General features: G+C 44.6%; 1 protein-coding gene across 5 annotated transcripts in view; it reads right to left on the bottom strand.

Annotated features, from left to right (window-relative positions):
• CACHD1 (cache domain containing 1) overlaps positions 1–15525 on the bottom strand; it is a 208044-nt gene that overhangs the window by 49962 nt on the left and 142557 nt on the right. For all 5 annotated transcript variants that reach the window (XR_004820024.1, XR_004820025.1, XM_035727197.1 and 2 more), the window contains 3 exons: positions 7866–7992; positions 4863–5007; positions 3791–4007 (listed from right to left, as the gene is read on the bottom strand). Coding sequence is in view for 3 of the 5 variants with exons in the window: in XM_035727197.1 (XP_035583090.1) it covers positions 3791–4007; positions 4863–5007; positions 7866–7992 (489 nt within the window). In the remaining 2 variants the exon portion in view is untranslated. The remainder of the gene's footprint in view (positions 1–3790; positions 4008–4862; positions 5008–7865; positions 7993–15525) is intronic.

The raw sequence follows: 15525 nt of genomic DNA, 5'->3' as shown, positions 1-15525 counted from the left end.
TGAGGCTGATATGAAGTATGAGACAAACCATCACCCCATGGCAAAGGTACCGTGTGTGATAAATGCCTGGACAGCCGTAAGACTGACCTGAAAGAGAACCTTTGAGTTTTCTTACTTAGCTTCGTGACTCTAGATAAAATATGCTGTCACGGAGAGCTGGTGGTGAGGCCCCGGCCCATTTCTGGAAAGCCAGAGGGCCGGCAGTCAGCAGCCTTCTGCTGTAGCCACGCACCTTTTCTTCCCGTCCCAACAAGAAGGGAAGCACCCTGTCAGCATCCTCATGGCCTCTGCCCAGCCTGACTCTATCCTTGCCCTGTCCTTTTTAGACAGCAGATCTGCCAAATTTGGTGTGATTTATTATTTTTTTTTCCTTATTAGGATGTTCCCTCTCTAGCAGTCAGAAGAACTACACCTTGTGATCAGTAATGTTATAGATGAGTAATAATTACAGGGACTTGGGGCAGAGCGAAGACACAGCATGTAACAGGAAGAGAATGCAATAGCTTCCATTTGCCAAGTCCCTGTCTAAGCTGCTAGCATGTCTTGGGGGTCAATATCAAAGGGGAAAAAGCAACTGAAATTTGGGGCTCTGCCCCTGCCATCAGATCCTCACTCCTACCTAACCATCTTATTCCTTCTGTTCTAAAATGACCTACCAACTAATCACCCCCAGAACAGGCAACCCAAATATGTTGATGGTATCAGTTACAGATCTACCATGGGACTGAAAAAGAGCCAGAGCTGGGTAAAATTTTTAGATATTCTCATTAATGCAAAGCAAATTTGTACAAAGGCACCATGATTTATGACATGTAGCTTCTGTTCATATGGCTACTAACCTGGGGCAGATATTTCACTTTCATGCACAGGCTAATCCTTACAACAATCCTACAGGGTAGGTCTTACTCATTAGAATAACTCCACCACATGGCTTTAAAACAGCACCAGGGGGGCGCCTGGGTGGCTCAGTCTGTTGGGTGTCTGCCTTCAGTTCAGGTCATGGTCCTGGGGTCCTGGGATTGAGTTCCACGTCGGGCTCCCTGCCCAGTGGGGAGTCTGCTTCTCCCTCTGCCCTGCACCCCGCTTGTGCTCTCTCTCTCTCTCAAAAATAAATAAAATCTTAAAAAAAAAAAAAAAAGTAAAACAGCACCAGGTACACGGCAGATGCTAAATAATTATCTAGGAAGTGAACAGAAGTAAGGATGCAGGGTGCAAGCTCCTAAGACGAGTACGTAGACCCCTCACTATACTGCAGCCAAGGCTGGTGTGGTCCTCAGCCGTCTCGGCTTGAGGTCAACCAAGATGTTTGAGGTATCTTTGAGCTAGAAATCTTATAGGAAACTGAATACCATAACAACCACAGCTAATATTTATTTGATATTTATGATGGAATCCTGGATCTTATTATCACCCCCAGTTTGCAGAAGAGGAAATCAGGCCTGGAGAGATCAAATAATTTACACAAGTTCGCAAGTTTAGAAAAATTTCAAAGTAGGAATTTGAACCCATGTTGGTTAAAGTCCAAAACCCACATACTTAACCACTAAGCTAAATTGCCTGACAGCACCTCAAACCTCTCCTTAATAAGCTAGACAATGCTAATTTCTGATGTGTTTCCTTATGCAATCTAATTTGTGTTTTTCTCTGCACTGCCAGTAGAAGCAGAGATATAATTTAGGAACGTCTTACTTGGCTTAAAAAGGACTCCTCTGAGCATTTAAAAAACAGTGCCCTCAAAAGTTGTCCAAGTCTGTGATGGTCACTCTTCTTGCCACGTATTTGTTTGGCAACATTAAGAAAAACCAAAAAACAGCCCGAGGAGAAATCCCTCCCATCAAAGCAGCCTTCTGTTAATGTGTAGTGCAGGAAAGTCTGTAAGAAGAGGTTTAATGAGGTCTCAGTTTTAAAGCTGGAACAAACGTCAACATTTGAAAACCAAGGGGGTGCACATAAAAATCCAGATTTCTGGCTTCTCTTAAAATAGAAGATCTGGCAACGCTGGGGCAGGCCCTCGTACATGGCAATCACAGGCTGCACAGGACAGCGGGCTTCTCCATGGAATATGCACCCCCTAGTTGACCATGCTCCCCCAAACGATCCTCACTGACTTACTTTGGGTTCCCTTGACTCACAATCACTGGCAGGTCACAGCCAGTCTAAAATTTTTCTTCATTATTTGAATAGTATAATAATCAAAATTGGACTTAAACTCTAAGGGTAGTTTGATGACTGAGGAATCAAGTAGAAAAATCACTCCTGGTGAGGAATGCTGACAGGTAAATGGCCCAGACCAACTAGCCAATCTATCTTGATCCTCAGGAGGTCAACCTTGTCCACTGGCCTTCTTGAATCGTGGACAACTTGACACTCAGCCATCCCGTAATACTGGTCTGTGGGTAGCTGATACTTGCCAACACTAGTTGGCAAAATTCTAAGATGATCCCAATGACCCACGCCCTTGTAGAAGATTTTCCTCTTGAGGGGGCCTGTAACTTGCTTCTAACCAAAGGTGATGGATATCACTCCTGTCGATCGTCCTACATGGACAGCAAACATGGAGGGATTTTGCAGATATAATTGAGATTCCAAATAAGTTAATCACAAGGGAGAGAAATCCGATTAATTCAAAAGGGGATGGGTCTGATGAGAACAAATGAGCCCTTCAAAAGAGGGTCCAAGCCTTTCCTGAAGTCAGGGGCTCAAAGAAGAGATGCTCTCCTGCTGGTTTTGAAGAAGCAAGTGCATGTGAGTTTTACAGTTGCAAGGAAATGAATTCTGCCAACAACTGAACTTGGAAGAAGACTCCAAACCTCAGAGCAGACCACAGATGTGGGAGACGTCCAGACTGCAGCCCTCGTGCAACCCTAAATCCTTACCTGGAACCCAGGCAAGCTATGCCTGCACTCTTGACCCATGAAATGGTCTGCGTGGTAACAAATGTACATTGTTTTAAGCTGCTATTAAATTTGTGGTAACTTGTTATGTTCAAACACCAACAAATATGCCATCTGCCATCATTAGTTGTAATAATTCCAGTAGCTCGATCTTTCAAGGGCTCACCATGTGCCAGTCACTATGCTTTGCATTCATCAATGTTGTCTTACTTTTAATGCAGACACACTGAAGAACCTGCAAATATATTCTTTAAGTTTCCCTCGATAGGATAGATTCATTAAAAAAAAAATCCTACAAATAGATACTCGAATATAAAAGGGAAAATGACATAGATTCCTTTCAGTAGTTTCAAAGCATATCTTATTTCAAGTATCTTTTCCTTCAGTTTAGCATGCATCCTAATTCCAGATTTTCTTTAATACATGAAAATTAAATTAGCATGCCTTTGTACATTTGAAGGCTGTGCTCGTCTAAATGACAGCTGGTTACAAGAAGGAAGGATCAAGGCAAGAATCCTGCAGCCTGTTTCTTTGCACATGCGCACGGGCAGACATCCACTCTCAAGTCAATGAGAAGGCAAGGCTGACAATTAGCATTAAAAAGGATGTGGACATTCCCCTGGGAAATAAATGGGGCTATGTTTGTAATAAAGGGGCAGGAAGAAGAGGCTCTGGGGGTGAAGGAATCGCGCTGGCCGAGTACCTTTGATTGGAAAAGATGAGAAAATCTAGTAAGATCCTACTACTAGATGACCGTGATGACAACACATGAAAATTTTATCCCAGGTCAATTTAAAAAATCCCTCTAGACATAGTTGTGTGATCAATTTACAATGTATGCCTACTGCTATCCTTTATCTATTGGTTTATAAGTCCTCTGAGAGAGTGCAACTTACTCGCTTGGAACTTTGTGTTATTGTTTGTGCTTCGAATCAGCTGAAACGCCTTTTGAAATCCCACCGCATGCTGGGTAGGACTGTCCAGAGACTTGACGCTGCTAACGAAGGTGGACATTTTCCTCTTTGTCTCACTCGTGGCTGGAGACAGGAACGTCTTATAGCACTGGTCGAGCGAGCACGTCCTGACCGTGTCTGCCACAGTCAGCACAGAGATCTGGAGGAAAGAAAAAGAAACCTTGTTATCTTAACATGTGAAGGCTTTTTTATATTCTTGAAGAGCCCAAGGACTGAGAGGGCCTACAGAACAGTTTCTAAGAGTTTAAAAATAAATGCCTGGAGGCATAAATCTATCAAATTTGAAAAGGATGAGTTAAGGATTGGTAAGGGGGAGGGGCTCTAGAGTCTGTGTTTTGTTCCCAGATGAAGTCAGCAGTATGGCGTTCATCTATAACATTAAGGATGACTATTTCACGCAGAGAAAGAGCTTAGCGAGTACTAACCATCTTGGGTTTCCAGCTGGAGGTGGGGGTGAGGGTAAAGGCACAGGGTGTGTGTTTTAAGCAACTAGATTAGTCAGTAAAACCTCAGGAGTTCGAAAAGTCAAAATGATGAAGCAGAAAATGTCCACAAGGCAATAGATTATCATTAGCTGTAAACACACCTGTCTCTGAGGTATCCTAGAGATTAGTAAACCTCGAGAAGCCTTCCCTTACCCCTCACCTCTCATAAATCTTGAGCTAAAGTCCAGCCATCCACCAGCCTCCACGCCCTTGTCCTTCTCCTCCTTAGCATAACTTCCAGTGTAAAAGTCACAGCTAATTGGAAGCCTTGACAGGAGCCATGAAGGAAGTACAAGACTCAGCTTGGTGGCGGTGGTTTTTAAAAGAGATTTGGAGCCAGAGTCGGCGGCTGCTTCCTCAAACGCTAGAATAAAAACGAAACCATTCTCTTTCCCCCAAAGTCGTTTTAAATATGGATTTAAAACTGTGTACCATAAAACACAAGGTACTTCACAAAAGACATTCAAGGAAGAGCCAATGCCACGGGGGTCACTGGGGGTACCGGTCACCTTGTCGTGCTCGTCGATGGCACTGAGGATGACCCGGGCAGCGTCCTTGGCGATCTGAAGCTGGGTGTCCGTGACAGAGGCCCCGTGGTCCAGGATCACTACTATGTGCTTGGACTGTGGCCGGACCGTGGAGACGTAGATAGGTCTAGAAGGGGTGGGGGGGGAGAAGCTCTCTGGGGTCAGTCCTGCTTTAGGTCAAAGGAGCTCAACCCAATGCAGCTGTGAACACTACAGATGTGCAGGCATTTGGTGGCTATGTCTTTTTCCAGGGATGTCTTTCTCCAAGGAAAGAGCCACTGGTAAGGAGAAAGGATACTGGCGCAGTGAAAACACGACCTCGAGACAACAGCGTGTGTCTGTAGAGCAGGGATTGGTACCTCAGTCTTCCAAAGATTAAAGCAACCAGGAGGAGGTTAGAAGAAGCCAATCCTTTTGGGGGCGCCTGGCTGGCTCAGTTGGTGGAGCATGTGACTCCTGATCTTGGGGTTGTGGGTTCGAGCCCCACATTGAGTATAGTTAAAAAAAAAAAAAAAAAAAAAGGCAGCAAATCCTTTGGGAGGCTGGCCTTTTCGGCACACTTGAAAGTCAATGCTCGCGGCTGTGTGTGGTGATGCCACTCAAGGTTACCCAATATTCGGCTACAGAACATGGGACTGGTGGCCTCTCAGACCGCAGAGAGTGCACACGAGGGAGGGGAAGGTCTACTTGCTAGCACTGGGTCTGCAGACATACAGAGTGGGGCTTTGCTAAAACGGAGGCGGCCTGTAATCTGCGAGCATGCTGAGCAGCTCTGAATAGCAGGTTTGGTTTCTCTCCCCCCAGACAAAGGCTACTGCTTAAGAGGGCCCTTTCCTTTCTGTACTGAAGCAATTCACACAGGTCAGCCACCAAAAGGCCCCTTATCGGAGCATTTAAAACCATGCCATCAAATGTGTCCAAGCCTGTGATAGTCACTCTTCTTGCCAGGTTTTTGTTTGCCAACATTCAGAAAAGGGGCTGGAGGGAGGGTGGGGAAGGTCCAAAGGAGAAATGCCTCCCATGAAAAGCGGCCTTCTGCTCATGTGCCGAACAGGAAGGTTTGTGAGAAGGGGTTTAATGCGGTCTCTCTTCACAGTTTTAAAGCTGGAACAAATTAGGGGGAGCTTAAGAAAGCAAATCAGCCTCAAGAGAATTCCCTCCTTTACTGACACCCCTAAAACACTAGATTTTTTCTATGAAATGTTAGATGCAGTTGACTCAAAAAAGTCTGGGCACGAATTAAGGAATAAAAGCAAAGGACAAAAAAACCCCACAAAAACAAAAAAGAAAGCCCAAAACAAAACAAAACACAAAAAACCTAAACTCTCGAAATCTGGCCAAGCTTACACTTTTGTTCTCAAGCCAAAAGTCCTACATTAACACTGAAGTACTACTGTATTTTCACCAGTCAATACCATTAAGCCAGTAGGGAAATGTAATAAAAAGAATTTAGGAGAAATGGCTACAGAAATGAAAGACAGAATGGAAAAGAATGAAATCTGACTATCCCAACCCTGACAACCATGTCAAATATTGAACTTTTTAGGTCCTCCAGGCTAGGTGAATTTAAAAAAAAAAAAAAAAAAAAAAGCATATCTCCTTTCCAACTCAACCCACATCAATGGAAAGCAGAGTATGTGTTTCACATTGCCACAGTAAATTGTTAAGGAACTGTTTTAGAGTGATGCAAAAAATAGTAACATGAAATGTACAGTCTGGGAGTGGGTCCCCACAGCATGATTGGTATCCACAGGTTCCTTTCTCGTGTGCTCTGAAAACCCATTCCACACTTCGAAGGATGTGGAGAACTTGCAAAGGCCTCCGAGGAAAGCAGTTAGGGCAAGTAAAGAGATGGGAACATCAATCTAGGAGGGGAGGAACCTGGATTACTTAGCCGAGGGAAGACAGTGTTGAGGGTTGGTTTAATGCAGATTCAGGGTAGGTATGCATGAAACCTTCCAAGTGCAGGTGAGTGCTGATTTGTGACAAGGTCCTGCTTGTCCTTTTGGACTTTCCCTCACAGGTGATGCATTAATAGGAGCATGCCCTCCAAACTATCTTCTTAGAAGTAAATGCAAATTAGATGGTTCATGGTATCTTTGGCCTCTCCTGAGATAAGCCAGACCAGACCCAAGGTCAAGACTTCTGGTCCAGTTTCTAAGACACTTAAGTCTTCACCAATCCTGGAGAAGGTGTCTTCACCAAACCTGGTGTCTAGGGAGGGAACTGAAGAAACCATACCTATGACACAACGGTCTTTCTAGGAAAAGCAGAGAAGTAGTATTTTCCTTGGGGAAAATTTTAGACACAAATTAAAGTAATGATAAAGAGAGGCTAAAGCAATGGTTACTTTGGACTCTAAAAAATGGCAAGGAAAATGAACACCCTGCACTAGCTCCAGATTTCCTGGTGTCAAACACCCTTTGCAGATACACTGCAAAGGGAAGCTGTAGGGATTCAAAAGGGAAGTATCTTTGCCTAAGGGGTTCTGTAAATTGATGAGTCTTGTCATACAAATTAGCTCACCATTACTGTCCTTCTGGCTAAGCGGTACAAACTCCCAGTCAATTCCGTGAGAAGAGCAGGAAGCTAACCATTCTTGGATCCAATGTGTCCTGGGCAACTTTAAAAAACTTCTGGTAGCTGAGATTGCATGTACTTAGGAGTCTTCTAGGGCTGGGCTTAAGCGAAGGTATTATCATTCCCGTCTCACCAAGATGCCTGAAGCTCAAAACCACGTGGGTGCCTCCAACAGTTTAATTTCTTTAGTGAGTACCTTGTTAGATAGTTCTAGAAAAACTCTGGGCTTTATCATTTGCCCTTCCTAGCATTTCCACATCCACATATGCTCGCTGGTGAAATCATTCCTGAGTAAGCTTGAGAAACCACAGCTTGGAGGCAGTCATGTGTGTAAATAAGGAGTCTCTGTTTCATACAGATCATTCTTAAGCAGTAATTACAACTGTAGCAAGCAAGTCAACGTACCTACTACGATGCTCATAGCTGCTCTTACACCGGAACTTGTGTGCTGGGAAAACGGTGAAAATCCCTTCTTCCGAGCTGAAATACTGCCACTTAATTCCAGGGTTGGATTTCAGGTTGTCTGCAAGAACTAGAGGAGTGGGAAAAAGGAAATATAACCACCAAATCCACAGGTGCAGGCAGGCATGGCTCCTTAGGCATCTGCTTTGCATAAACTGCTTGTAGTATGGAGAAATCCCACTAGATCTAAGGCTGTAAATTTTCCACTAAACATTTTCTTTCTGTCCCTTAAAAAAATACCTGCGAATAGAAAAATGTAATGAATGTTTCAGTCAAGGGACTCTATTATTCTTAACGTTGTGTGGCAATGCTCTATGTCCCGGGATATTTTTTCTAGCATGAATGATTCATTTGCACTAGTCTCTCCCCTCAGGAGGCTGGTCCCTGTTGGACCAGTTTACACTTGCTGGGGTACATTCTCTAATGGAAAACAGGGACGTTAAGAGGCCAGGTCTCCTTCAAATAAATAAATAAAATCTTTAAAAAAAAAAAAAAGGGCACCTGGGTGGCTCAGTTGGTTAAGAGGCCAGGTCTCCAGAGGGACTAGACCTGTGACCTTGACCTTGCTCACTCCACAATGAGGAAATTAGCGTAGATGGTACCATCATTCAGTAAGAGCTCATGGAATGATTCCAACGTGCCAGGAGCGGGACACAGGCTCTCCTTCATGGTTGCTCATTTAACCCATGAAACAACTGTAGGACGAAGGTGGTATTATTCCCTACTTTGGAGTTTAGAAAATACGTTAAGGGAGCTTAAGTGACTTGTCTAAGGTTTCATCAGTAAATGGCCAAGTTGGGATTCCAGCCTGGCCGTCCTGGCTCCTAGGTTCTTACCAGCACGCAGTATTGCCTCCCTTCCTACATACACTGTATGCCTGCCACTGAGCTGCAGTGGGAGGGGCAGCCGCCTTCTTGGGGGCAATCCTGTCCCCAAACCTCCATGAAGTCTTTCTTACCCTCTCCCACAAGCAGAGTTCTCTCCCTCCTGATGCCCTTTGACTCTGTTCCCCCACTGAATCCGTAATGAACTATACACTTACTATGTGTCGTGTCCTGCTTTACGTGCTGCAAGATACACACAGCTGAGCAAAAGACAAGCCTTATTGTAATAACTAATACACTAGAAGATTTACATAGTGGGAAATGGGACGGAAAGCAATTCAGGGGGAGGAGGAGCCTGAGCAAAGGCAAAAGGCAAGTATGAGGTGCATCTGATAAGAATGCACCTAAAGCTCTGAACACCACACAGCCATGCTTGAGTCTGGCTTGGAGGTCGGCAAACGTCTGCCAGGGTTTCCGACCAAGCAGGCTCTGTTGCAACCCACCCAACTCTGCTGCTGTTGTGCAAAAGCAGCCCCCGACCTCGGTGCGTGTGCGCCAATGACAGCTGATTTACAAACATCAGTGGTGAGCTGGATTTGGTCAGTGGGCCTTCCACTTGAGCATTCGAACTCTGAACCCATCCTGTGAAATGCCCCCCTTGGGGGACTTAAAGCATGTCCAGTGCCTCCTGCCTCCAGCGATTACCCTGCCAAACACACACACGGAGAAAGGGCAGCATATTTTATCCTCACAAAAATCCTAGGAGCAACAAAGCATTCTCCCCAAGTTACGGACAAAGAACCCAGCTCCGACTCTTCTGGGCTCCCTGAGGTTTCACAGTGGACAGGAAGGCAGTGGAGGGTGAGTGACCACAACGCGGGTCCCCGCTCCACTCTGCCAGGCAACCTTATCAAGGTCAACACCTGGACCGGGGCGACCACACTCTCCCCTGAGACCTAGGGCTGATATGATTTGCATGTAAACTTGGAGGCGGCTTTTCCTCTGGGGGTCCGAAGCCTTAACCTTGATCTCTTGTTAGCACTGTTCTTCAGGCAGCCCTGCCAAGCCCGCAAGAAAAAGGCAAACAGTGCCTTTGGAAGTAAAGCTCAATGACCTCATTTAAAAGTAACATCTGTAACAATAAACAGGCTACAGTGAGACTATTAAAAGGGGAGCCAATGAGAGCAAGAATGTTTTAAAAATAAATCAGAATTCATACGGTGCATGATACATTTAGTCTCACCACAAAAGATCATTCTGGTTCCTTATAATCATTCTAGCACTAGAGCATAAGTGTCAGGCAAGGTTCCTCAAACCCTCCCGCTGAGAACTCCTTTGGCATCTGATTAAATTTCATCCATTATTCGGTACTAGCAGAAGATGATGGAGATGATGGTAATGAGGACCCCGGGGCCCAGAAGCAATCTATCATTGTGCTGTGCACCCCAAGCGGGCCCCTCTCCGACCTAGATGTGGAGGTGGAGAGCCCTATTTTCCACACAGGCACAGGCAACCCAGAGGCAGCTTCCCCCATTCCTAGGAGTCAATGAGATGTTCCGGCAACTGGATAACTTGGGCTGGGGTCCTGCATGTTCACTCTTTCCTCAGCAATGCTGGATGCTGTCCAGGAAAAGGCTGGGCATATGTCCAACCTGTCGGTCCATGATGTACGGTGTTAGGCTTTAAGCTATCAATGGGTAGGGCCTGTATTTGTCTCAACTGCTCTGCACACCTACCTCAGACAGACACATGTGAAGGTGGCAACAAATGATATCTTCCTCACTGGAGCTCACCCCCAAGATGGAAGCCACCACACCCTCTGAAATCCTCCAGTATCTTACCTCTCCCACCTTCTAGTTAGTGTTGTTGTTCTGGGCAACTTTTCACTCTCCCATCTCTAGATTCTGAGATCCTTGAGGGCGAGGTCTGGGTCTGAGTCAGCTCTGTGCCCTGGGCAGAGGTGCTCAGTTCTCTTCAGGTCAAGGCGCAGGCTCTGTGGGAGCTGTAGGGTTGATGTCTGCAGCACACGGGCTGGGAGGGTCTGCTCAGAAGTACTCTTTCTCAACCATTTGTGATACTTTTGTTTAATAAATTATAAAATCTTACTCTCTTCTAATGCCAAATCCAATTAAAAATAAATATGACTCAACATAGAGCAATGATAATTTTTTTTACTTTGTCAGAGAGAGAGCGAGAAAGAGAGAACACACAAGCAGTGGGAGCGGCAGGGAGAGGGAGAAGCAGGCTCCCCGCTGAGCCAGGAGCCCGATGTGGGACTCGATCCCAGGACCCTGGGACCATGACCTGAGCCGAAGGCAGACGCTTAACCAACTGAGCCACCCAGGTGTCCCAAGAGCAATGATAATTCTAAATAGGTTTTAAAATGATCGACACTCTGCTCTCCCAACACCACTGTCAATATAATAGGTACAGAAATAGGTAAGTGGAGAGAGAAAAAGCCTACCTGTCTGATGGTTTCAGGGGACTATACATGCCAAAATATATCAACTGTATATGTTACACATGTGAAGTTTATTGCATATCAATTATGCCTCAGTAAGGTTGATTCGATAGAACAGTGAAAACTTGGGGCGCCCGGGTGGCTCAGTCGTTGAGCATCTGCCTTCGGCTCAGGTCGTGGTCCCAGGGTCCTGGGATTGAGCCCCGCATCGGGCTCCCTGCTCAGCGGGGAGCCTGCTTCTCCCTCTCCCGCTCCCCCTGCTTGTGTTCCCTCTCTCGCTGTGTCTCTCTGTCAAGTGAATGAATAGAACCTTAAAAAAAAAAAAACAAAAAACAAAAAACAGCGAAAACTTACTGAGCACCGTATCAACTAGTTTTATACATGCTGTGCGGCTTTTCTTATTAAAAGATTTTATTTATTTATTTGACAGAGAGAGACACAGCGAGAGAGGGAACACAAGCAGGGGGAGTGGGAGAGGGAGAAGCAGGCTTCCCATGGAGCAGGGAGCCCGATGTGGGGCTCGATCCCAGGACCCTGAGATCATGACCCGAGCCAAAGGCAGACGCCTAACAACTGAGCCACCAGGCGCCCCTGTGTGCCGCTTTTCATAACTACTTTATGAGTTTGTTGCTATACCCACTTTATTGGTGCAGAACTCACTTGCTCAAGGCCCAAGTCATGATTTGATCGAGGTGTGTCTGCCTCCAAAGCCCTTGCTCTTTCCAGAACACTACAGTGCCTCCACAAGGTCACTAAATACATGTTGAATGAATTAGCAATCAGCAGATAAAAAGCACACCGAGTATTTCTTGAGAGGAAGAGTAAATATATAAATGTATAAATATGTTGGTGTCTTTCAACCAAAATAATCAGCTGCATTAGTTTGTAAAGACAAAATGTAAAGAAATGCAATTAAGGGGACACTTGACAGAAAGAAAGGCTATCGCAATTGAAATAAGACATAGGCTAAAGTGAGCATTTAATTTTGTGAGAAAAAAACGAATGGCTGAACTGCTAAAACCGGCATGCACCAGCTGAGTAGTCCAATGTCATGGGGTTCGCCACTGACCCCACAGGCTGGCTTAACTGGAAAATGGCACACTGTAGCTCAGAAGGCAGAGTCAAGTTAATTATAGCACTCATGACTCTGAGTGATACTGAACCATAAAAAGCATATTTTACATAATAGAAGGAGTTTTTATGTGACTGTGAAACTATATAGCTGAGACCTCTTAATTATTCTGTAGGTGTTTAACAGATTGGAGAAGTCATTCACTGTCAATGTGAATAAACATACAGAAAGCCAGTTGGACACAGGCCCAATGCTGTTTTGCACTTTCTATTTAATTCGGGTTGGTACTTAGGCACTAGAAGGAAGACCCTGATAAATCAGAATGGACTGGGAATAGGAAGCCACGGGTTCTGGTCCCATCTCTTAAGACTGGCAAGCTCTCTGACCTTACATGTACTCACTATACAGCATCCAAAGGAATCTTTCTAAAATGGAAATTGAATCTCACCATTGCTTTGCTCAAAACCGTTCAAAGGTTTCCCACTGCACCAGAGCTAGCATTAAATCCAAACCCAATAAGGCCCGGCACCCTCTGGCCCCTTTCTAATCTCCAACCTCACTTTTACCCTCTTTAACCCACTACGCCGTACGTCAAGGGCTACCTCTTTCAGTTCTGCAAACGTGCCAAGCTCTCCACACAAGATGATCCTTAGACCTGAAGTAACTCTTTTCAACTTCTCAGAGAGACCTACCCTGACCACCCTTGATTATTATCCTCTCTAATAGCACCCAGCACTTTCCTTCAGAGCAAAAACTGGTAATGGTCGGTGTACTGATTTTTGTGGCTATGGTTTGTGTCTCTTATGCAGACTTGCTGCAAGCTCCATGAGGGTAGGAGCCAAACCCAGAGCCAAATTCAGCACATTCCCAAAGCCTGGTGCATGCCTGGTTTTTAGGATGCACTGAGTCAGAAACTGCTAGATAAGCCACAGTGAATGATGACCCTGGCCAAGGCTCTTCACCTCTGTGCCCCATGAGATTTCACCATTTCCTCATCTCTAGTCTCTGAGTGATGGATTTGGACAAGGTATTTCCAAAGACCCTTTAGAAACCAAAGAGAAATAAGAAGGGTAAAGAATGAAGGTCAACAGAAAGGAAGGAAGCACAAAGATTTGCAACTAGAAAGAGCAAATTTCTCACTGGCTTTGATCAAGTTTATGCAAAAAAGGGGTTAAAAGCAGGGGTATTCTTACCTCCTAGTAAGTTAGAATAACTTAGTAGGTCAGCACTAAGAAATTATTATTATTATTGACCCAAGACTAAAGAAAATGTACAAACGGTACCAAGAAATGTCTAGACAGAATGACAGAAAACTTCACACTGGCTTTTAACAAACGAGGAGGTTCCTGTGACAACTCCTTGTTCTTTAAAGGCAAACTCTGTTCTCTTTGGTCTCCTTCTGTGAGCCTTCAACAAATTTACTATTTCTCTCTACAGTTCCTATGTTAATTCTAACAAAGACAAACAACTTCTCAATACCTAATGGCTTATTTTTCTTCAGCCATAACATACCAATTGTAGTCGGAAAAGCAGCTAAAAACATGCTTTTCGGGGGTGCCCAGGTGGCTCAGCTGGTAGACCATGCGATTCTTAATCTTGGAGGTCATGACTTTGAGCCCCACGTTGGGGGTAGAGTTTACTTAAAAATGTGTCTTCCCCCTTTTCAGGCATTCTTTATTTCCCATTTGAGTCTCAAGATTCACCTGCATAGTGTAGTACACTGTCTGTGGGAAATTCTAACATATGGGCCTCAGATTCCCTGGCCCCCAAATATTTCCCTTCCAATTTCACCATCTACATCTGACCAGTTCTTGGATCATCAGCCTCTCTAGTCAAAACAAAACCATGTCCCCAACCTCCTCGCCTGCCCTCTTTAATGCTTAAACCATCAGGCTGACGAGAACAAGATGGATTACAAACCACTTGTAGTTGAGCTGTGACTTTGGTTTTTCCTGACAATATTAACCACCAAAGGCAGAAAACAGAGAAAATGCTCTGTAGGAGAAAGCTTGTTGCCTCCCACCTCAAGGAACTCTGGCCTTTCTGATGCCCAGCCCAACACCATTCAGTGAAACACACAAAGCTATCTATCTCCCACAGCTTGCCAAATATAAAATACAAGAGCTGTCCTAAATACACAGAAAGGCAGACACACAAAAACACACACACTGCCCCAAAAGATCAGAAACTACACAGCACCCTTCAGTAATATTCTGTGCAACAGAAATCATTTTGGAGGGGAATAAACATTTTGAGGACTACAAACAAAATTTCTGGCATTACACTCTATATCACACCTTCTAATTCCTACTCCTAGCTCATACCCAGAGCATCATTTTACCACACATTCTGAATGAGCTGGACACTCAGCTACTGTTTATACTTTTCAGGAGTGGTAGGCATACTGAGTATTTGACAATTCACCAGGCACTTTGCTATGTCTTTTGTATATATTATCTCAGTTAATTTTTTTAAACAACCTTTTGAGGTAGGTTTAATTTATTATTCAGGAAACCAAGGCTTATACAGGTTAATTTTTCCCAGTGTATGATAGCTATGCAAGAGCCAAAATAGGTGGAGCTTTACCAAAGAGATACTATTCTTACCTTATAACTAAGCATATTCTGACTCAGAAAGGGAAGAGTGACCTAAGCTCTGACCCTTGAATGGGATCTAGACCATGTAGCCCAGTAATTCTTCTACCACAACGACCACGCTAGCTAAAGTCCATTGCCAAACTTAGATTAATGACAGCTGACCCAGCTAATCCCACTATATTTACTTCAGTCCAATACTAAGGAGAGAATATCCTCAAATCTCAGGTTCTGCTCCAAGCTCACAGCTTTTTATGTCCGTTCTAGGTTATCTGCATAATGCCAAAATAACCATTCCATTATGTCCTCAATTCCGTTAAGACAGTCTGGTCATGGGCTCAGAGAATTCAGGATACACTTCCGGGGCAGTCCAAAATCACTACAGGATCTACTACTCTGTCTTCTTCCTTTTAATAGACCACTCCCAGGTGATCTCCAAACATTCATGGAAGGGGTAAGAGAAATTTAACAGAGTTCTCAAAGCCTGGCTGATCATCACCATCAGCTTTTGAAACCTATAGATTCCCAAGCTTTACCAAGCCAATATTCTGAGTCGCCAAGTCTGAGCTGGGGGTAAAAGAATAGGTATTTTTTGACAAAGCACTCCAGATGACTCTGATGATCAGCCAAACTTGGGACAACTGGCCAAAGA

This window comes from Zalophus californianus, chromosome 4, assembly GCF_009762305.2.
Source record: "Zalophus californianus isolate mZalCal1 chromosome 4, mZalCal1.pri.v2, whole genome shotgun sequence".
Taxonomy (NCBI): Eukaryota; Metazoa; Chordata; class Mammalia; order Carnivora; family Otariidae; genus Zalophus; species Zalophus californianus.
This window is presented reverse-complemented; position numbering and strand designations above follow the sequence as displayed.